Genomic DNA, 21,984 nt, shown 5'->3' on the forward strand with positions numbered 1-21,984 from the left:
AGGGGGAAAAAAGTTTCCCTACAAAACATATTGCTGAATTGAGAGAACGCTGCTGAGCTGAAAAATCAGGCATTAGGAAAAGACGACACACACGTCTTTACTGCAAGGCAAAAGCTGCCAGAAATCATGTTTGGTTTCAAGAGAAGAATAAAAATTAAACATGCCGAACAACCTTCTGGCTGTCCTTAACCCGCTGAGCCGTTTCCCTGGTTAGCACAGGCAGGGTTTTTGGGTTTCTCCTGGCAGCGCTCGCCATTTCACAGCACATTTAGCGCACACAGCGCGGATCGATAGCACTACAGACACAAGACGAGACTTATCCATTTACTAACCACAGCAAAACGGCCTCTTCAGCAAAATCCTCCAGCTCCTAAGGCTGGAAATGTAAAAGGCATCCTTAAAGGGATCTCATTACTCCGTTCTCCCGGTCACACGGGCAGGCTGAGCACTTGTCTGGGAGCTTTTAGCCTGATAAACAAGTGTAGCTTTGCACACCCTGCAAGGATGCTAAAAACCTACACAGAGCACTAAACACACGCTCCAAATGCGGGCACGGAGCGCCAGGCTGCCTTGTAAACTCGCATGAGATCCTCGCACAGCCCGTAAGAGGGTTTTCTGTGAGACTGATGGAGCTCCAAGCACAAATGGACCAACAGTTGCCCAACCACTGGTTGCTGCCATAACAATTTTCCTCCTGGAGAAGCGTGGGGAAGTCCTCGCACCCCGCTCGCTTCCCAGGACTCAGAGCTGGCGTTTGAACCTCAAACTCTGCTGTTTTAAAGAGAAAATCAGTAGATTTTTTTTTTCTGCGCTAAAAGGCAGCGACATAACGAACAGCAAAATACAAAGGGTTACGAATGATTCTTTATAAAGGGAAAGCCTGGCTTTTCACCCCAATTCTGTTGGTACATGTCTACACGAACACACCCCTCGCTATCACCAAAGGACGAGCTCAGCCCTTCAGAGCGGCACCTATTCCAAATTAATGAAGCATTAACCGAGGTCGCTATTCACCAGTGAACAGTCCGGGGTGACAGAGATCAAACTGGAGGAAAGAGCATTTCAGCTGGGTAATTCTTATTTAAAACCAGCATCCAACACCGATAACTGCGCTGCCAGGTTACTTATGTGACACTAGGTGGTTATGTCTCCACATTTATTCCACACAATTGATCTGAAATCCAAGCGCTGGGAGCGTTTCAAGTGCTCACGTTACATGTATATATATTTTTAAGAATAAACATGAAAGCAGCTTCTGCCTTTACAGTCGCTGCCATCCACAAACATTTGCCACCTGAAAAAATAAAAAAAAATTCTTCCCATTCATACAGAGCCAGCCCAAGTTCCCAAGTGCTGACCCCAAAGCCCTCAGTTTAAAGTGACAAATCCAGGAACATTCACTTACCTGATGAACAAGAGATAAGAAAAACAGCGAACGCCAACTTAGTAGCAGCTCCCATTTTCCAATGCTGTTAAAACATTTAAGTGACTTTAAGTATCCAGTTTTCTGGGTCCTGCAAGCTGGAAAAATCTCCCTTCTTGCTGAACCGTTATAAAGCAATTTATAGCAACATTTCTGCAGCAGGTAGTGTTCATAAAACACTAAAAATCAGGTTTGTTTAGACACTGACGACCTCCCCGCGGCTCTTTCTAGAGAGAATCCGGGTTGAGGGAGGGATAAATATATTTGGAACCGTGTTTCAAAACACACGTGTCATTTGGCTTCTGTACAAACGGTGGCAAAATTCAATTCATAAAAGTAATGCTACGAATCCACTTAAAAAAAATAAAACAAAATAAGTCAACGATTAAGCTGCTGAGCACGACGAAGTATCTGAGTCTCCAAGTGTTTTCCACATCAGGCGCCGTGAAGGATCATCCCTCGTGGGTGCGAGTGCCGGGGGGTCGGATCGGGATCAGTCCAAGGCGATGTTTTCGTCCTGCCTCCCCCCCTTCACACCCCGTGTAGTGTTTGGGAGAAAAGCAGCTCCATTCCAGTTCCAAACCTCGAGGCGAAGAGAGCAAGTTTTTTTTTGTCAGTTTGTCGATGAAAAACTACCTTAAAAACCAGCCACCAGCTACACGTGGGTTTTCTTTAATAAATGCTGAGGGATTTAGCGTAGCCCAGGAGAGGGAAAGGGGGGAAACAGCAGTCCGGGAACAAACAAACCTTCGGGCTCCCCGGGAAGTGGCAAATCTCTAGTCCTTGGCCAGGCAGCGAGAGCAGTGCATCCCTCCGTCTTCGCCGCCCTTCTCCAGCACCAGCACTCCCGAATCCCAGCAAGATTTCCAATTCTTCTAGGAGATTTCCATCCCCTCCCCCCGCGAGAGGCTATATTTGGTATTTAAACACACAAGAGTGGCTGGGGAGGGGGTACCAAAAAAAAAAAAAAAAAAAAAAAAAAGAAAAAAATTAAAAAATAAAATGCAGTATCCAGGCGCTGGGGAGGAGGGTGGTATATTCTTTGTGGCAAATCCTTGCCGAGTGCCGTGCTTCCAGGAGAACTGGGCTTCTTTGGAAGGGAGGCGGCTGCGCCTCACGGCGGGCTGGGGCTGGATGGATCCAGGCTCCTCTGGCTCCTCACGGGTCCTGGATGGATCCACGCTCCTCTCCCTCCTCACGGACACATCTCCTGCTCGCCGCCCCGCCGCTGCTCACACGGAGACTCCACAAAATCCACCCCTCCGAGCTCAATCCAGTTCTTGCCTTTTTTTTTTTTTTTTCTCCTCTTTTTTCTTTTCCTCCTAGGAGCGAGCAGCAGGAGACGGCAGGGGCGGGGAGGCAGAGCCTTCTCCCCGCGCCTCCCACACGGCGGAGCGGGGAGCGATCCCCTCGTCACCCTCTCCCCTAACTCTGACCCCGGCTCAACTCTCCGGTCTCCCGGGCGGCGGAGGCAGCGAGGCTCAGCCCAACTTTGTCCCTCCAGCAGTGCAGCTTAGGGGCTGGCGAGGCGAAAAGGCCGAGCCGGGGGATTCTCTCCGGGTGGCGGCGGCCGTGCCTAGAGCCCGCCGAGTGTCGCTGGCAGCGCGGAACAGCCCTCGGTGCCCTGCTGCCGCTGCTCCCCCGTGGTAATCTCATATCTACCCATTCACCCGTGTGGCGTGTGGAGAACCGGCCCAAGATGGCGGCGCCCGGGCGATTGTTTTTGTTTCCTCTCCGCCTCCCCCTCCTTCCCCACGGCCGCGGCGGCCGCCCTTGATTGACAGCCACACCACCCAATCACAATGCGGATTCTGCCGCGTAGCCCTGCCTACCTCCACTCGCCCCTCCTATCGGCGGCGGGGCGGAGCGCGCTCCCCTACGCTGGCCCCGCCCCTCGCGGCCGGCGCGCGCCGCCTCACGGGCGCGCTCCTGCCCGCCCTTCCCGCCCCTCAGGGCGCGGCCCCTCAGGCGCCCTCGACCCGCTCCGCCCCGACCCCAATGGTGTCGGTAATTCACCTTCGCCATGCTCCTTCGAGGTGTTGGGGCGCTGTGCTGTGCTCCCAGGCTCGGGGATGGAGGCGAAACGCTGTGGGCAGCCACGCGGTGGGACCTGGCTGGGAGGGGTCACAATGGTGTAACGTGTACACGACGGTGTGAGGCTGGGGGCGCTGCCTCTGGGGTCAGATGTTGGCCTGGTCTTCCGCCTCATCCCCAGCCCAGCCTGGAAACGTCCCTGCAAATGTCCTCCGAATAGTCCGGGTGAGAGCTACGGCTGTGGTGGTCTCTGCTGTGGGCACCTTGCTCAGGAGCATCACTGCTGCTACAGCATAGAATCAGAGTCACAGAAGGGTTTGTGTTGAAAAGGACCTTTAAAAGTCATTAATTTCCAACACCCTGCCATGGGCAGGGACACCTTCCACCATCCCTGCTCCAAGCCCTGTCCAACCTGGCCTTGGACACTTCCAGGGATCCATGGACAGCCCCAGCTTCTCTGGGCACCCTGTGCTGGGGCCTGCCCACCCTCCCAGGAAACAATCCCTTCCCAGTATCCCATCTCATTGAAACCTGCCCTCTTTTAAGTCGAAATCCATTCCAGTTGCCCTGTGACTCTGTGCTGTTCTCTCTGTGTTGCTGGTGGGCTGCCCCGAGGTGCTGGGAGGCACCTGGAGTGTGTTTGTGGCCTCAGCTCCAGGTGAGATGTGCCATTAACAGCTGCCTGCACCTCCCCAGCGTGTCCTGTCCAGGAAATTAATTAGCTCTCCTCCTTCATGAGTTTGGTGTCATTCCTTGCACCTTTTCTTTTTTTTTAAATGGATGCCATAAAATACATCTCTTGTCTCTGGATAAAAAGGAAGACGTGGCTCTTAGATCTGGAGATCCATGTGGGAAAGCACAAGAGCCTTAGTGCTGGCCTCTAATTTCTCTATTCTCTAAAGACCTGTAGTTGCACAAGCAACAAGTGCCAAGTTCTCAGAGAACTGGTTATGCCGTTCACCAAGCCCAGATAGCCATTAAGTGCTTCCAGATTCCTTTTCAAACTGTTTGGTGGCATGAACTAGGAGAGTTTTTTTGGGATAGGAATAGTTGGTGGTATTAGACTGGAAGGAAAATGATCTGTATTTCACATAAATGAATATACAGCCAAGTCAAGGCTTAGCAACATTGCCAAGCTCTAACTCACAGATCTGGTGATCCACCAGGATCCAAGAAATAGATCTATTTCAGTTTTTTTTTACATTGAGGTATCTGCTTGAGTTCTTAATCAGACAACCTTGGTGTTTCTCTGTCGTGTCCCAACACTTCCCAACATTAAATTCTTCCAGTGACCATAATTTTTTTTTATGATTTGAAACATCCCAAACACAAAATAAGATGTCAGGGCTTGTGCACATCTAGAAGCATCAAGACATGTGGCAACACCTTTTATGCCATCTTTTATCCAAGTATTTCAGAATGATTTACAAGCCTTAATTAATGTTAAGTGTTACAACACTCCTACTTAATCTGTAGTTTTTAATATTCTTCAATAGCAGAATATTTAAACGTGACCTGTTCTGCAGGTTGTGTTTTCACTTGGCTCAGCTTCTTCAGAACACTGGTCATGTTGCCACATGAGTAGGAAATCATAGCTAAAAATATTGCTGGTGTGTGTGTGAATATATATTTATATATGTACTTCCCATTGCAGGCATTTAGCTTAGTTGTCAGAGGAGGTTTTTTTTGCTGAAAGAATGTAAATTATGGTCCATATTTCTATTTTACAAGTTGTTTTTGATAAAAATAGAAGAAATGTGTCACCTATATAAGAGAATTTGCATGGATGTCACGGCAAGGAGGTGTCTCTTACTCAAGGAGCTCATTATCCTTAGGCAGGGGTTGCTTTTTGCTTGCAGGATTCCTCTGGCAGAGCAAATCCTTCTGGCCATCCAGGAAATGTTACAAACACAGTCCTTCTGTGGGGGTGCTCTTGTCAATCACCTGGTTATCAGCACCACAGGAGTCACAAGGGGAGCTCGTTCCTGCCTTTTCCTTGCCACTTTGAGCATGGCCAGGGGGCTGGGAATGAGGCTGAGTGTTGGTGGCTGGGACCAGACAGCTCTCCCTACCTGCACTGGGGATTTGCTCCCATTTAATTACCCTAAAAAAATAAAATAGTTTGGTGTAGATATTGTACAGACCTTAGGAGAAATTGCCAACCATTTTTATGAGGTACTTGATGCAAAATGCTCCAAGGGCTTTGGGCTAGGCTGTTGTTTTATTGCTAGTAAAAGGATGAGTTTTATCCCAAGCAGACACATTAAATGTCAGCAGAGTTGCTGTCTCCTCTTTATTTTTAAATGTCTTTCTCATGTGAATTTTGGGGGTGTTTCCCTTTTCCACCTTTTGGCTCCTCATTTCTATTTTCCTTTCGCCTTAAACTCCAGATCTTTTTTTTTTTCCCTTCCAAGATCAATCTGTCTCTGCATTTTTAATGAATCATTTACTGTGACATATGAGCACTGAAGACACAGTGTCAGGGACTTAAGCATCTGTGGAGAGCAGGAGGAGATGAAATGGATGTGATCTTAGCTTCAGTCTTTTGTTCATGTGGGATGGGACTTAGCCTAGAGGCAGCACAAATATAACTTTTCCTTCTAGGGAATAATGAGGAGAGTTAAAACCCAGCAATGGCTCGTTTTTCTCTCTGGAGCACTGCTAGGAATTGAGGATTTCTGCTGTGCCTTTGCTATTCCCACTCTTAGCAGTGAATCAACACAAAACCCAACGTGGTAGGAAAGGAGTTTTTGTGCAGAACTCATTCACAACACCTAGAGAAGCATTTCTGAATGCAGAATGGGAACCATGGGGTTTATAACATCAGGAGTGACACCAACAGAGAGAATCCTTGTCATTATCTCTTTCATCTTTCCTTGTGGTCTAAGTCATTCCCCCTTTGAAAGTCTGGAGGAAGAGAAGACCCCATTCAGGCACTGTCCTTATATAACCAAACAAAAAAATTAAAAGGCCCAAAATGGCAAGAAATTAATCTCTTCCCAGGGTTGCCCTCTTTACCAGCCAGCTTCACTTTCCTTTGGGAAACTGTGCTGGATGACAGCCTAAATGATTTTATTTTAGAAAAGGTAAATAACTGCCTCAAAGTATTTTTACTTCTATATGTATGACTTATGTGAAACTCCTCATATTCCAAAAGAGTTTTAATACAAATTTTCAGTTCTTTTGCTGTGAACAGATAATAAAATTCCTACAAATTATTCATTATTTTGCACTTTTTACTCTGTTCCAAAACTATTGAGATACTTTACAGTTATATGAGTAGCACAACTTGAAAACATGAGAGAATGTGGAATTAATCAACCTTTTAAATGCTGCTGCTGAACTGAAATGAAATCCAAAGCTTGCTTCTGCAATGCTTTTGGGTTGGGGCAATATAGGTGACCATCAAAATGTTCTCCTTTAATGTTTTAAATCAAACTTACAGATTTTAGATGCACTTGTGGAATCCAGCTGAGTATCCACAAATTCAAATACAGGCTGAAATCACAGCCCTACTTTGGTGTAGGGCTAAAGTGGGATCATTTTGTTCATATGAGCAGTGACAGGATTTGGCCTGGATCGTGTTCTGTAAAGCTGTTTTTGTAGTGAGTTTGTGTGTGTAACAAATTCCCTTGTCAATTAAACACCTGGAGCCTGTAGATCCCACACCACCAGGGATTTTTCCCTGCCTCAGGTTTAAAAAGAAAGATACAAAATATGACAGAAATTAACTTGATACAAACTTCATCAAATTGTTTTCACAAAAGCTACATTTAAATCAAGGATTATTTTTTCCTTTTTGACCTGTTAGCCAGACTTTTGCTTCTTTAGAACAGGGATTCCAAACTACCTAACCTATTTTCCTGGAGGAGGTAGGGATATTTCTTTCCAGGGTTTCCAGAGTCTTGTCAGAAGAGATCATCCCACTGGAGCTTCTGGTTGCTTTCAGACACTCCCTTGTCTCTTAGGGGCACTTGGTTGTGTCACGGGGTTTTATCACTGTGGCATTTATCAGCTATGATTTCATCCATATTTCACAGCAAAATTGCATTTTCTGGATATTTTTCTCTAGTCCTCATTTGTACTGTAGAATCCTTTTTTTATGAGTGCCATGAAGAGTCCAAGCTGAATTCCTAAAATCCCAGTCTGTGCTATGAAAAGGAGGTTCTCAGGGTCTGTGTAGAGATCTCCCTTCTCAGAATACACCATAATTTATATATTCAGTTATAAACTGACTCTGTGTTCATCACAGAATGCAAAAGTTCTGCAACATTGTCATGTTTTCAACGTTATTTTTGAAAGATTCTTAAAATATGTGACAAGTGTTTGTTGTTTTTTGCTACAGCGTCCTGACAGTGATAGCAGATTTTAAAGATCTTTTGCACTGCCTTTGAAAGGCTTGATACATATATTTGTAGATAAAGATTTAAATATTTTAGGCCAACAATTTGTAATTAAATAGTCATAAGAAGTAGGAGTGTGAAGTGGCCAAGTGTGGAGAGATTGTCAGATCTTCAGAGTATTCAATTGTGTGCTCTTCAGAATTATTGTGTCAATATGACTTCTGCTTGTTTTGGAATACCAATACATGAATAGCTGTAATTACTTATGGTGTCATTCAAAATATCCTAGAAGCTTTCTGGGGGGTGGGATCAGGAGGGCTGCCTGATACTTTGGTAATTCAAAACCTCAGCAAGGAGAACATTCCTGGAAATTTTTTTTGGTTCAGATCGATATCACAGAGATGATGAGTGCTGGGGAAGACAAATGAATGCCAGTTTTTGCTTCAACAGAAAATAGTAAAGTTTCCAGCAGTGTTGATCTAGAATGGTAATGGGAAGTGGAATTCTGGAAGGTTCAGATGGGACTCGAATATTAGTTACTGGTTTTGCTAAAAACTAAGAAGTTGAGGCTTCAGAATGTGACTAATTGGCTTGAAAAAGGGATGGGAACAGAGAGTGGAGTGTTTATCAAATCATCCATGGGTGTTGCAGCTGGCAATTTGCCATTTGGTATTTTACAAAAGGAAGGTGAAGATCCGTGGTAATGGACAGGCTGCTAATACTGTTACAGTTTTTAATGCTGATAACTGGGGAGTGCAGAATTAACCCTTACAAACCCATGCCATGGCCCAAGCAGTTATCCTGCTCCCAGAGGCAGCAGGTTTAGGCTCATAAAGCCTTTCTGCAAAGGACAATGATTGAACTATGATTGGAGGCCCATTTCCTTAAGAGAAATGCAGCTGCTGCTGTTGCTGCTGTTATCTGAACCCTTTGTTAGAGGAGTTCTGTGGGAATGGAGCAGGAATCCTGATGAAGTCCCAGGTGTGACTCTGGGACAATGGCTGTGAATTGCTCTAAGTCAATGTGTTTTGGTTGCAGCCCATAATCCCTGATTTAGGGATTTCATAATTTCTGCACAGAATTTAAGTAGCATTAAAACAATCCTGCCAACAGCAGCTCAGGCACCCCTTTGTTCCTGTTCACTGTGACAGAAATAATTCTTCTCCCCAAGTGCTGGAATTCCTGAAAATCTGGCACGTTACAAGGTTTCTTAGGAAAAAGTGTGGAAGATTCCCAAATTTGACCTATTGCAGATTTTAAGGAGGACGAGTTTCTCAGCTTGGAAGTCTCTCAGGGAACCCCGATAGCTCCCCACTTTTTTCATGAGCACAATCCAGCTGGAACATTTCTCTCTGGTGACTGTGCTCTGACAAGATGGATGGGCTGAGCCATTCTGGGGATTTGAAATCCTGTAAATTCAAACCCAGAATCTTTCTTCTGCAACCAGCAGAACATCCCAGCCTGGTGCTCTTACCCATTGTTCAGGCCACTGGGGAGCTAAATCCTCCTCTGACTTCTACTGCTGAATAGTTTTGGAGTTAATTCATCTGCAAATAATTTTGTAATAATTCCAATTCAGACATTGAACAGATAATGTTAATATCTGAGATGGCAAAATTCTGTTTACCCCCTAGAGTGAGAAGTTTTATCAGTTCAGGCTCTTTTAATTGAACAAAATTCAGTCTTTTTTTTCCATTTACTTAGAAAATTTTGTGCACAGCATCAACCTTTCTGATATAAAGGCTCTTTTTTTTTTGCCTTGAAATTCTTTAGGCAACGAAAATGTACTTCTAATTTTGTAGTGATACATAGTGCATGCACCCAGTTTTAGTAATATCAACTAATTAACTTTCATGAAACTGCAAGGGGAAAAGTATTTTTGTTTCATGTGGAAAGTTAGGGAAGCTGAAGGACACACACATGGATCCTGGAGTTTTTAACCTGCCCTAAAATATGGTTTGTTTTTTCTCCAAGTTCACCAGAGATTTTCACTTCCAGTGAGGTGGAAGGCCACAAACACAGTGGGGGAAAACTTGGTTAATTCATGTCCAAGAACTGTCAGGATCTCCACTGAGGGGAAAGAAATGCTCCAGCACTTGAGCAGCTATTTGGAAGTGGGAAGGTGGGTGCCAGAGTGTCTGGCAGCTCAATATCAAGGTGGATTAAGAGCATTAAGGAAGCTTAAACAGCTCCCAGGAGAGACATTCCCATGGGTTTGAAGGCTTATTCCTCTGGAACAGTTGTTGGCTGCAGTTTGGGTTGAAAGATCAGGTTTTCTTCTGGAATTGGGCATGGTACTACTTAGTTTGACTTGTTGTTGTTGTTAAGGATGGACCAAGTTTGACTGCTTGGGTCCTGCTGAGTTTTCAGATTTGGGAAAGCTTGGACCAGATCCCCTGCCAGGTTTAATGGACACTGCCATGGGAGTTCTCAGGATAAGACAAATAGAAGGAAACAGGCAGGTTTTTCCTTTTTGGTTAATATTTCTATTTTAATGACCTCTTACAGCTAATAATCCCAATCTAGATTGGTTTCCAGGTTTTATTATCACTAAAATATGAGGCAATTCCCTCATATTGTGTGTTTTGTGCTGCTGGAGGGGAGGACTGAGATGTGGCTGGATGTTCCACCCATATTACCTGGCATTATCTGGAAGAATCCTGTCTGCATTGAAGAATTATTGCCAAATGTTAATATTGAAATTACCTTTATAGAAAACTATAATTTTAAAATCCCAGCATGCTGTTATCTGTAAAAGCTATTACCTGAGAAAAACTCAGTGAGATGAGCACAATAGGTAACATATGTCTGTCATATGTTAACAGGTGATTTTTCTTCTCCTTTATTGATTAAATTCTACTTGATATTTGTACCAGTTAAAGATGTGCTTTTCTGCTGAAGCTTTTTTTTTTTAATTTAACTGGAATGTAATTGCATTATTTTCCATGATAAATAGCTTCAAATATTTGGAATAATTTTTATGGTAGGATTTCTGTGTCAATATAGAAATGAAGATAGTGTTCAGATGGAATAGGAGTTGTAGGATATACTGAGGCCAGGTTAAGACAACAAACATGGATCTGCACATGACCAGTCCAACTTTTTGTGAAATTACACAAAACCAGCAGTGTCCATGGCTTGTGTTGATATCATAATAAAGTAGTAATGGGAAAATGGGAGTGTCATTTCCAGATGGATTCTCCTGGTGCTTCTGCTGTTCCCTCAGCTGGATTCTCTGCTGCTTTGGGGTCATTACTGGGAACTTTAAGCAGAAAGATTTCCAAGTGGCCGATGAAGAGAAGGCAAGTGGCAGAGTCGGGCTGTGAGAGGATCCTGTGATGGCAGCACAGGCTGGGCTGTGGAGGTGGGGACAGTGGCCCAGGTGGGTCCCAGCTGCCTCCCAGGAGCTGCTCTGTGCCTTCTGCAGAGCACATTTCTCTTCCAGCACCCTGGGATGCACTCTGGGAAGCAGAGTTTTGTCCTTGCTCTCTGAACAAGCAGTTACCTCCAAACTCAGATATTTTTCAAGCTGTTACAGCCATTTCCAAGCTCTCCTTTGTCAGGCCCGCCTGGCAAGCACATGGCCAGGCCATTTATATGCTTTAACTATTCCTGTGTTGTGGAATGGCATTTGTGGATTATTGGCAATGTTAGACTATAGCAGCTCTTCAGTTACACTCCTGCTGCACTTCCACAAACGCTTTAAGCCAGCATAAGCCAGAGATGCTGCCCTGCCCTGCACAAATGTTCCTGCAGCTGCACATTTAATTGATTGGGGAACTGATTTGGGTTAAACCAGCCCAGCCAAGAAGCCAAAAACATCAGCCTTAAACTCCTTTCTGAATTCAGCTCCTCCCCAGCCTCTCCAATATTTATGCTGGCTTGAAGGTCTGCCCCTTCCCAGGGCTAAGACCACAACAAGTGTGTGCAGGAAACCGGGAGCTGCTTTTTTGATGCAAGGGCTGGTTTTTAAAGGGCTTGAGGAATTGCAGTTTAAACTATGGCTCCTTGTTAAACAGCCAGATATTCTACAAGAGGATTAATGGTCTTATTTTTATGCCCTGACTCCCAAGGCACACCTTGGAGAGAACCCAGGGTGTGACCCTGGACTAATTTTGTCTCCATCACCTGCCTGCCTTTAACTAATTTTCTCTTAAAAACATCAAGTTGTATCTTCTGTGATCCAAACTGTCTCTAAGCAAAACATGTTCCCACACCCTCTGAAATATTTTTCTATCCTCTGACAGCAGATACTTTCTGTATTAGGTAGTTTCAGTCAGTATTTATGCAACAAAACAATGGAAAGAAAATACAGGACTTGAGTGACTTATCAGTGCTAAAATCTGACACTTGGAGCAGCTCATTTTCTCCAAAACTCTGCTAAATTAATCTGTGAGTTTCACAAGTGGTTTATCCTTGGATTACAAGGATTTACAGAGGTTTGTTCATCCCAAATTACATTTATTTTGTTGTTAGACACAGAAGCACAGAACTCTACAGGGAACAGGCAGTTTGTGGGCATGGGCAGGAGCAGTGACACTACACCCCTGGCTGATGGGTTTGTTTGTGGGTTTTTTTAAATCTTAGGTCAAAGATGGAGCCATTATTTGGAGTTGTACTGAGTAAAAGATCACCTCTGCACCTACAAGGACACAACCAACTCTCCATTTCCTGGCTAATAGTGCAGAATTAGCTCTGCACCCTGCCAAGCAAAATTCAGGTGTGGAGTTTGCCTCGTGTCATTTAGGAGACATGGGAAAGATAAAGGACTAATTATAGAGGTCACCTGCCAATTCTGTCTAAACTGGAAGTTTCCTCCTCTTCTCAACAGTAACTAGGACACTGAGTTACAAAAATAATCTCACAAAACTCCATGGTGGGATGATAGCTCCTAATGTGTGTCCTGGGTTCTGGCTGTTCCACTGAGTTATCCCTGATTTCACTTCAGCTTTGAACAACCAAAGGAATTTTGGGGTTTTCTCAGATATTCTCTCACTCTCAAGGACTAGATGATGAGCTGGAGTGGAAAGATTTTAATCTTAGAAAATCCCAGAATTGTTTAAACTGGAATAACCTCCAAGGTCATGGAGTCCATCCCTGCCAGGGCCACCACTGCCGATGTCCCCAAGTGCCACATCCACACAGCTCTTAACTCCCTGCAGGGATGGGGACTCCGGCACATCCTGAAAACATTGGAATGAAAGGCTCCTTTAGCTGGGTGAATTTCCAATCCATCCTGGCTATTCAACAGTTCTGCCTTTTCTGTCAGGAAGAGTTTGCAACCCAAGAGTTGCTTCTGGTTATAAGAGCCAAGAAAATCATCGACCAATTTACAGGTATAAGTGCTTAAAAGTTAAATATAAAGTTTAAAAATAATAAAAAAGAAAAACTAAGTTTGGGGTTTTTTTGGAAGGCTAAGTTTTGGGTTTTTTTGGGTAATTATTTGGAAGGCTGCTGCTGAAAAAACAGTTCAGGAGACTTTGAGATAATACAGATTAATATTCTTTTCTTGTAATTTTCTCTGGTCTCTCCTCCATCTTATAGCATTTATGTTATTTTCCTTAAAAATGTGACTGGGATCTTTAAATAAGAGGAAGGCAAACCCATTGACTGTTCCAGCTAAATGCTTATTCTGTTCCTTCGAAGTAGTTAGAAAAGTGAAGTGAAAATCTTAAATCTGTTGGATTGAAATTCAAATTTTTGATATTTCCATTTAAAGGAACTTTCTTAAAAACAAAGTTTGAATCCAGATTAATTTCAGTTCTTTTCTAGTGTAAAAATGTTCAGTAGTATGGAAATTCACTGAGCTCCAGTTTAAAGCACAAGGACTGATTATTATCTTTAAAGCAAAGGCAGAGCATTTTTATTTTAACTCATGTGAAGTTGTATGAAGCAAACTCTGGGTGATTAAATTATAGAAACTACATTTTTAATAAAACCTGAGTGGCATGAAGTGTTTATAAATAACAGGCTGCAGAAAATGCAGGAGCTCTCTGATGGTGCAGAGAGTTTGGGGGGTGAGCCTGGGATTCAGAGGTGCTTGGGAAGCATCCCTGAAATGAAATTCTGGTAGAAGTTTGCTGCTTGGAAGGCAGGATTTTTCAACAGGAGACTTGGCACTGGATGTGCTAGAGCTGCTCTTAACAGTTTAATTAATGCTGTGTTATGTATGCACAGTTTTTTTAGCATCTCCTATTTGGAAACACTGCTTGATATATAGAAATAAAAAGTGTGCACACTCCCTAAGTGATGCACGTTGTTGTGGCTGTGAACTCTGTACGTTTGTAATGTTAAATTTGTCAAAGTTAATGTGTTGAAAAGTAACAAGTTACTTAAGTTAGTTAAATGTCTCTTTCTGGAGGAAAATTACCATAATGGTTACTTTTACTAAAATGCAATTACTGTCATTGTAACAATCAATCATATTTTCCTGGGGAAGGAACTTTGCTAGTTCTGAAGGCATTAAAATGTAAGATTGCTCTGCTCAGTGTTCACAAGATCTGCAGAGGCAAGAAACTTCTGGGGAGAATCAAGTTCCTCTCAGATGGTTTTCTTCCAGATTATTCCAAAATAGAAATTAACTTCTTAAATGAAACCGAGCCCGGTGACTTGTAAAACACCAACCAAAGCTTTATAAATTCTGAAAGGCTTGAAAAATATTTGAAAAAGGTTTTGTTACAGCTGAGCTTGATTTAAGCCTAAAGCAACAAGTTCCCATCTGCATTTCCCACTTGGCTGCCAGAACTTGGGAAGTTTTGCACAGGAACCTAAAAAAAAAAAAAAAAAAAAAAAAAGAGACCTTAAAGGTCATTCCATTCCATTCCATTCCATTCCATTCCATTCCATTCCATTCCATTCCATTCCATTCCATTCCCCTTTCCCATTCCCTTTCTCATCCCCATCTTTTTCCTATCCCCATCCCCATCCCCATTCCATCCCCATCCCCATCCCCATCCCCATCCCCATCCCCATCCCCATCCCCATCCCCATTCCCATTCCCATCCCATTCAGGGGTAAGGACACTTTCCAAACCCCATCCAGCCTGGCCTGGGACATGGGACAGAAATGAGTTCTTAAAAAATTCAGCAATATTTTCATGGCTGTTTTTATAGGAACTTTCTTCCTTGCACAATTTTTTTTTTAACCTGCTCTGTCACAGAGAAAAAATGTTCTTAAATTCTCACAGATGAGAAATAATTTCAAGGTATCCTATGACAAACTTCATTGTTTTTCAGGCAGTTTTTGTCACATAGAAATATGATTTGAACTCCACACCCATCACTCAAAGCACAATTAATAATCTCCTGAAAGTTTTGAAGATTAGCTGATTTTTTTTGCTAGGATAGTGATCTTCAAAGGGTTTTTATAATTTCATTTTTAGTGTTTGTCTCTATATGGAAACAAAAATAGCATCTCCATTGCAAAACAACTGCTGGAACATGCACCATAAGTGTCTTCACACTTGGAGACTCATGTTCATATATGATTCTGCTGTGGTAAATAGCTTGGGGTAAGCACACTCATTCCACACAGGCCCAGCTTTTGGTGGGTTTGTATTAGGTTAATTTTGTAAAGAATGACAAAGGTTTCAGTGAGGATACCTGCCATTGATAATACTGATATTTAGGCAATTTTCTGTTTGAAATATGAATGTTATGCTAATTTCACTGATTGTAGCTGTTTGAATTAGTGCTTAAGTGTATTTTTAATATTTATTTCAGGGCATGCTTTTCAAACTCTCCAAGACGAGAGAGTGATGCAGTACCTGTGAGTGATACAGTACCTGTGATCTAAGTCACAGAATTGTCTTGTAAGTTCCTTAGGATATTCTCATTAAAAATTGGCTTTAAAATGTCTTCTTTTGTATGATGAAGTGTTCTGGCTGGCATCTTGTTGGATTTTGGAGAGATCACTCACTGAATAACATCCTTCTACAAAATTCCCTTTTCCTAGAAATTCCTTTACTTCATGTCTCACTGTTGTGGCTCACATGATGGTGTGGAATTTAAACCTGAAAATTTCCCCAAATGCCAAATTCCGAGGCTATTGAAAGACTTTTTACCAGATTAGGACAGAAATATCCTTGTGCTTAGTCCTGTTTTTCAAATCCTTCTTGCTAAATAGTGGCTCTCTCCTTTTTACTTTTCTATGAAGCATTTTTAGATTAAGATATATTTTTGTCTGAATAACCTCCCTATTAATTAATATCCATTTTTATTTAATTAATAATATATATTTTTGTCTGAATAACCTCCCCCAAGCTGTGCTGTTAAGATTACATTTTATGGTTTCTATGAAGCATTTTTAGATTCATATATATATTTATATATATATTTGTCTGAATAACCTCCCTATTAATTAGTATATATTTTAGTTAATTAATATAATTAATTATTATTTTGTCTGAATCACCTCCCTATTAATTAAAATTTTTAAAAATTAATTAATTATATATATTTTTGTCTGAATAACCTCCCCCAAGCTGTGCTGTTAAGATTACATTTTCTGCTTTCTATGAAGCATTTTTAGATTCATATGTATATATTTGTCTGAATACCCTCCCTATTAATTAGTATATATTTAATTGAATTAATATAATTAATTATTATTTTGTCTGAATCACCTCCCTATAAATGAATATATTTTAAAAATTAATTAATTATATATATTTTTGTCTGAATTACCTCCCCCAAGCTGTGCTGTTAGGATTACATTTTCTGCTTTCTATGAAGAGTTTTTAGATTCATATATATTTTTGCTGAATGACCTCCCTATTAACCCTAACCTAGAATGTTGGGATTACATTTTCTGGTTTGTCTCTTGCAATCCATTGCTGGAATCAATAATTCCTGCCCTGCTACAATCACAGGAGTGATCATATTGTCCTTCTGGTGGGAAATGGAGGTTAATACAAACGATGCTCTAATTAGAATTCCAGGCCTGGTTGGCTCAGGGTTGATTTCCTTGGCTCCCAGCCTAATCTTGTTATGTTGTTTTTAACTATGAAGAGAGTGGCTTTAAAGATCTCCAGCAGTGCAAATGAGATGAGGGAGTTGTAAAGAGCTTAAAGAATCACAGAAGTGTAACTCCTCCAAAACAAACCCTGGACACAGAAGGGAAACTTCACCTGAACACCCCTCCCTGGCAGGGGGACACTCCCAAAAAACCATTGCTGGGGCTCTCCAATAAATCTTGTGCAGTCTTGCAGTGCTCTCTAATTGCCTGGTAGGACAGAGGTGTAAACCATTAATAATATGGTACATTTTTGTTTGGAAAAGGGTAATTATATGCTAAATGCTCAAGAATGACAAATCTGTTTAACTTTATTATTAGCATTCTTATATAGATGTATATACTCTTTATATATATATAAAATATATCTATTTTTACTCTTTATAGCATTAATTTCCACGAGTTCTAAGACATTTCTATCAAAATTATTGATGTTTTTGACTGCTGACACAGGGGATTTAAGCATTTTTATCTTTAGTTTTGTTTTATTTGAGAAACAGTTATGCTGCCCCAATGTACAATAAAATAACATATACAAAATGAAACAGAGGGGAAGAAATCTTGCCAAAAACCCTCCTGATTTAATGAAATTTAGCTCAGATCTTTGAATAACAGAAATTTTGGTTTTGTGAGCAACCAATTTCTACATAATCATGTAAAAGTGTGTAAAATGTGGAAGTCTTCAGAATTTTAGAACATTTTTTCCTCTGGTTATAATGTGTGGTTTTATTCTTAAATTTACATGTAATTCATTTCGTGTACATATAGACCCATACTTTACACATACACAAAGAATTATTTTTTTTTATTTTCCCCTTTTTTTCCTTTAAGAATTATCCACATTAGTGGTTCAACTTTACTTCCAGTCATTCCTCTTGATAAGAATGAAGGCCAGTGCTAAACTTTTGCTTTTTAAATTTTATTTGACAATTTTAATTTTCTCTATATGAAAAGCCATCTGTAGAGCTGGAAAGCAGAACATTTCTACAGGCAGAATTTTCTTTTGTGTGGGAAAATAATATAAAATATTTGCATCAGTTCTGTTCACATCTTCAGGAGTTTGAGTGAAATTTTCCATTTAAGTGCTTGGCTTTTCATCTTGGAGCATCTTTAAGTGGGAGCATATTCAGTGTGTTGATAAACATATTCTTCCTTAATTTTTTCATTTTCTTGCAATTATTTTCACTTTCAACAATGATTCTTTGGAATTCCTTGTGTCTCCTGATCCAACTGGCATTAAATGGATTTAATGTGATTCTGTCCAACACTTCTAGAAATTCAGGAAACCGATGAAATTTGAATTTATGACCAAACAAAATCATCCCATAATTTATAATTTGGCAGATTTTGCCTTCATCTCTGTGGGAAGGATCAAGTTTCTTGCTAGGTAGGTTTGCAGCAGAAGAAGGAAATCTTGGTGGCTGAGAGGAGCTGCATTTCCTAGGAATTCCCTGGGGATTTAGATCCCATCCAGCCAAGGAAGGCCCAGGAGCATCAGGTGGAGGAAAAGTAGGTCAGTGCAAACGATCCCTGAGACTGCTCAAGGAGCAGAATTGGGATTTCAGCCCTGATCACTTCACACTGGATAACCTTGGGAAGGAAAGTAAGCCAGGCAGGGTAAAAATACCTCTGCTGGTGTGCTCAGCTCAGGAGCCAACAGGAATATTCCCAGGAGCCACGGGAAATGGACTGAGCTGCTCAAATCCCAGACTTCTTGCAAACAGCACAGTCACCTCTGCTCTCCACTGCCTAGTGAAGATAATAGTAGGGTCTCTTTTCCAAAAGGCTAATTTGGCCAATCAGGAGCTGCTTTCTGCTGAAATTCCTGTTTTTTCCATGAGGACAGGCTTGTGTTGCTGCTGCTCCTGTTATCCAAGGAGGAGAGAGGCTGCTCTGTGTATTCCTGCTGTGTCCATCCCTTCCCTCTGTCACAATACTGAGCTTTCTCTCTGCCTGCCTTTTTACCTTTTCCTTCTGTCACTCCTACAGTTTATTTTAAACTTTAATTTATACGGAGCTCCTGCTTTCTCTATCAATATCACATCATTATTCTTACCTGATTCTCTTGATAATTTGTTTGCACTGGAATTCTTGGCAGTGAACTAAGAATTTCATTGTCTACCTACTCTCTTTTCTCTTGGAGAGTATAATAGAGTGGGAGGGAGAAGCCTCATGGTAATATTTTTATATTTGAAATGTAGCCACACTTTATATGCTCCTACACATGGTGCTACTTATAGCTAATGAAACAAGTCTCATCTTGTGGTCTAGAGCTTTTCTATTTTGGACTATTTTGTGCTAATTCTACTCATTTCAGCTCCCTCTGATTAATGCTGCTTCTCTTCTCCTCGTCTGCCTCCGTGGGATTATTTAGGAAGGGACTGTCAGCACTGCCTGGGAAGCACAGCAATCATCCTCACCCCAAAAATGAGGAAGAGCAAGTGGAACTGATGGGATGGGGTCATCTCAGTATCCCACTGAACTCCATGGAGGAGAATGCATCCTTTGGAAGCACAAAACCGATGCACCCAGCAGGTTCTGGGACATGGGACACAGAACTTCAATCCTGGGAGGCTTTTGGAACCTCAGGGTTCCCACAATCTTTTCTGTAATAAATCCAGCACAGCTTCACCTGCTCCAAAGTCAATGGCAATCCGAGGAGAAGAAAATCCCTTGTGTCTGCTGATCAATTACTAATTTAATATTATAATGCTATTTTTTGTTAGGCATCTTTATAAGCCACTTCAAGTAAACAGTGAGAGCATACACAGCAAGTAAATAGAATTTCAGAATAGGTTATCATTGGCAGAACTGATTATTTTTAATCCCTGTGCCTTTTATAAGAGAAAAAAGCTACTTTTACAAGACACCTTGTTTAGTATAAAATAAAGATTTTTTAATGGCACATCATTCTTTTTCACATCACTCATCTCCTGCCTCAGAGATTATTTATTCTGCTGGGAAAACTCTGTTTTGAAATAAGTTTACTCCATGCTTTTCTTCTTCCTTCTTTCAGCCTATTTTTAAGTTGCTTGGATTTCAAAGCAAGCTGGGAGTGCTTTGATAATGTTTAAGGATTCCACCTCACCTGAATTCAGAAGACACAGCCACAGAAACCTGCTGTGTTCCTTATCTCAGGCAATTTTGATAAAAACCACAATGTCCCGTGATCCACACAGATATTGGCAAATCAACTCCAAATTCAGTGGTCTAATTACAAAGTAATTTATTGGGAACAGTCAGGGAAGCATTTAAAAATGCTCATTACAGACCAAATAAAACATATTTGACTCAGCTGTTTTCAGCTGTGATTTCTGCTTAAAATGGGTGAATAGAAGAGGAAAGGAGAATTTCAATTCTGAAATATGTACTGCTGGTAGACAGAAATGCTCAGCTTGAATTTTTTTGGCCATATCTTAATACTTACAGTCTTTTAGACACATTAAAAATTTATTTAATGGTTGGGCAAGAGAAGATTTTGAAATTAATTTAAGCTGGTTCATTTGAATTCCATTTCCTGATCACAACTGCAAATTAATAAACTTTTATGATAAATTTTATTACTTAACCAACTCTACTATTTATGAGACCTGTTAAATCTTGAATATTGGTTTTGATAAACATGAAAATAAATAATTTTGGTGTCTAAATGCACTTACACTCCTCAAACATCCTTCATGAAAACAGTTGCAGTAAAATTGATTGGAACTGGATATTTCTGTGAGAACCCTTTGAAAAAGATCTTAGTCAAATGTCAGTAAATTTAGTACTGATTCCCTTCTCTTTTTTCCTTGCTTATTTTCTTTACTAATTTCATCATCATAAATAAATCTAAATTTCCTCTAACAAATGTGCCAATCTGGAATAAACCCCTCTGTGCATTTTCAAAGTTTACTTCAGTTTATGAATTTGAAGTCTTCAGGGATTTTTGAGTTTTTCAAGTCATGATTTAAAAACACAATTTTTTTTTTTTCCGAACTCTCAGAAAGCTTTTCATTCTCAAGTAATTTTTCAAGAAAAATCTTGTTTGGAATGAAAACAAGTTCTAATTTAACCCAAAAAAATTGCCAGTTTTGGCCTTGAGTTATACAAGAGACATTCACTCATGACAAAGCTGCACACAGAGTTTCTTCATACAGTTCTGTCAATGGCTGAGTTAAAGTGAATTATTGACATATTGGAAGTGTATTGATTGATTATGTCATTGCTATAATTTCCAGTAATATAATTGATATCATTTCATTGATGTGAGAACTTGGATCTTTGTGCTAGGGATGGATCAGAGACCATTTACCTGGGAATTCATGTGACAGAGAGCTTGCGACAGGTTTTAGGGACAATAAAGGTGGCAATGAAGACACCTCCAGCCAGGCAGTGATCTTTTAATTCAGTCAGTCAGCTGAACCCAAAATGTGTTTTATTATGGGCTGTGATTTGGGCAATCTGAATTCTCAGCCCTGTTCTGCTCCCAGCACAGTTCCAGTGGAATTTGTCCTGGGTGCTGCAGGATGTGCACTGGCCACAGTCAGCTCTTCATCCCTGCAGGAATTGTTCTCTCAGCACCTCTCACCTTCCAACTCCATGCTAAAGTTTTATTTTATTTTTTTAAATACCCATCCTACCTATTTTGTTTTGCAGAGACCCCTGGCAGCAGAGGATGTCTGGTGGCACTGCAGGCCCTGCAGTGCCACACTGAGCTGCCCAGATCCACACTCCAGCCCTGGCAGCAGCATCCCAGGACATCCAGCTTGGAAAAGACCTCCCAGAGCATCGAGTCCAGCCTGGCATCCACCCCATTTTCAGCAAGTGCCATCTGCAGTCATTCCTTGCTCATCCAGAGATGGTGATTTCCCCCTTCCCAGTCCCTCCCAGTGCCTGGGTGCCTTTTCCATGGCTGCACTGGGGTCCTGGTGTTTCTCTGGGGCTGGTTTGGGTTCCTCTCAGCAGCTGCACAGCATGAAGGGCCTGCCCTGCTCTCTGTGTCACACAAAACCAGGACCCCATCAGAGTCTGGGGTGTCCCTCTGAGCTGCATTCTGTGGTTTGGAGTAAATAAAAGTATGGAAAGGCAGATCCCATGGGTTTTGCTGGGAATGGTCAGTGTCAGGTCTGGGACACCTGTGGGAAACACAGCCCAATTTAGAGTTCTGTTAATTTCAGTCATCTCTACTCT

The 21,984-nt window shown here is 41.6% G+C and overlaps 1 protein-coding gene across 1 annotated transcript in view; it reads right to left on the reverse strand.

The window, feature by feature from the left end:
- Positions 1–3,172, reverse strand: part of ACVR2A (activin A receptor type 2A) — a 51,967-nt gene extending 48,795 nt beyond the window's left edge. The window contains exon 1 of the mRNA XM_009087772.4: positions 1,406–3,172. Coding sequence (XP_009086020.1) covers positions 1,406–1,460 — 55 coding nt within the window. The 5' untranslated portion in view covers positions 1,461–3,172. The remainder of the gene's footprint in view (positions 1–1,405) is intronic.
- Between the last annotated feature and the right edge of the window lie 18,812 nt (positions 3,173–21,984).

This window comes from Serinus canaria, chromosome 7 (genome assembly GCF_022539315.1).
Source record: "Serinus canaria isolate serCan28SL12 chromosome 7, serCan2020, whole genome shotgun sequence".
In the NCBI taxonomy this organism is placed as follows: Eukaryota; Metazoa; Chordata; class Aves; order Passeriformes; family Fringillidae; genus Serinus; species Serinus canaria.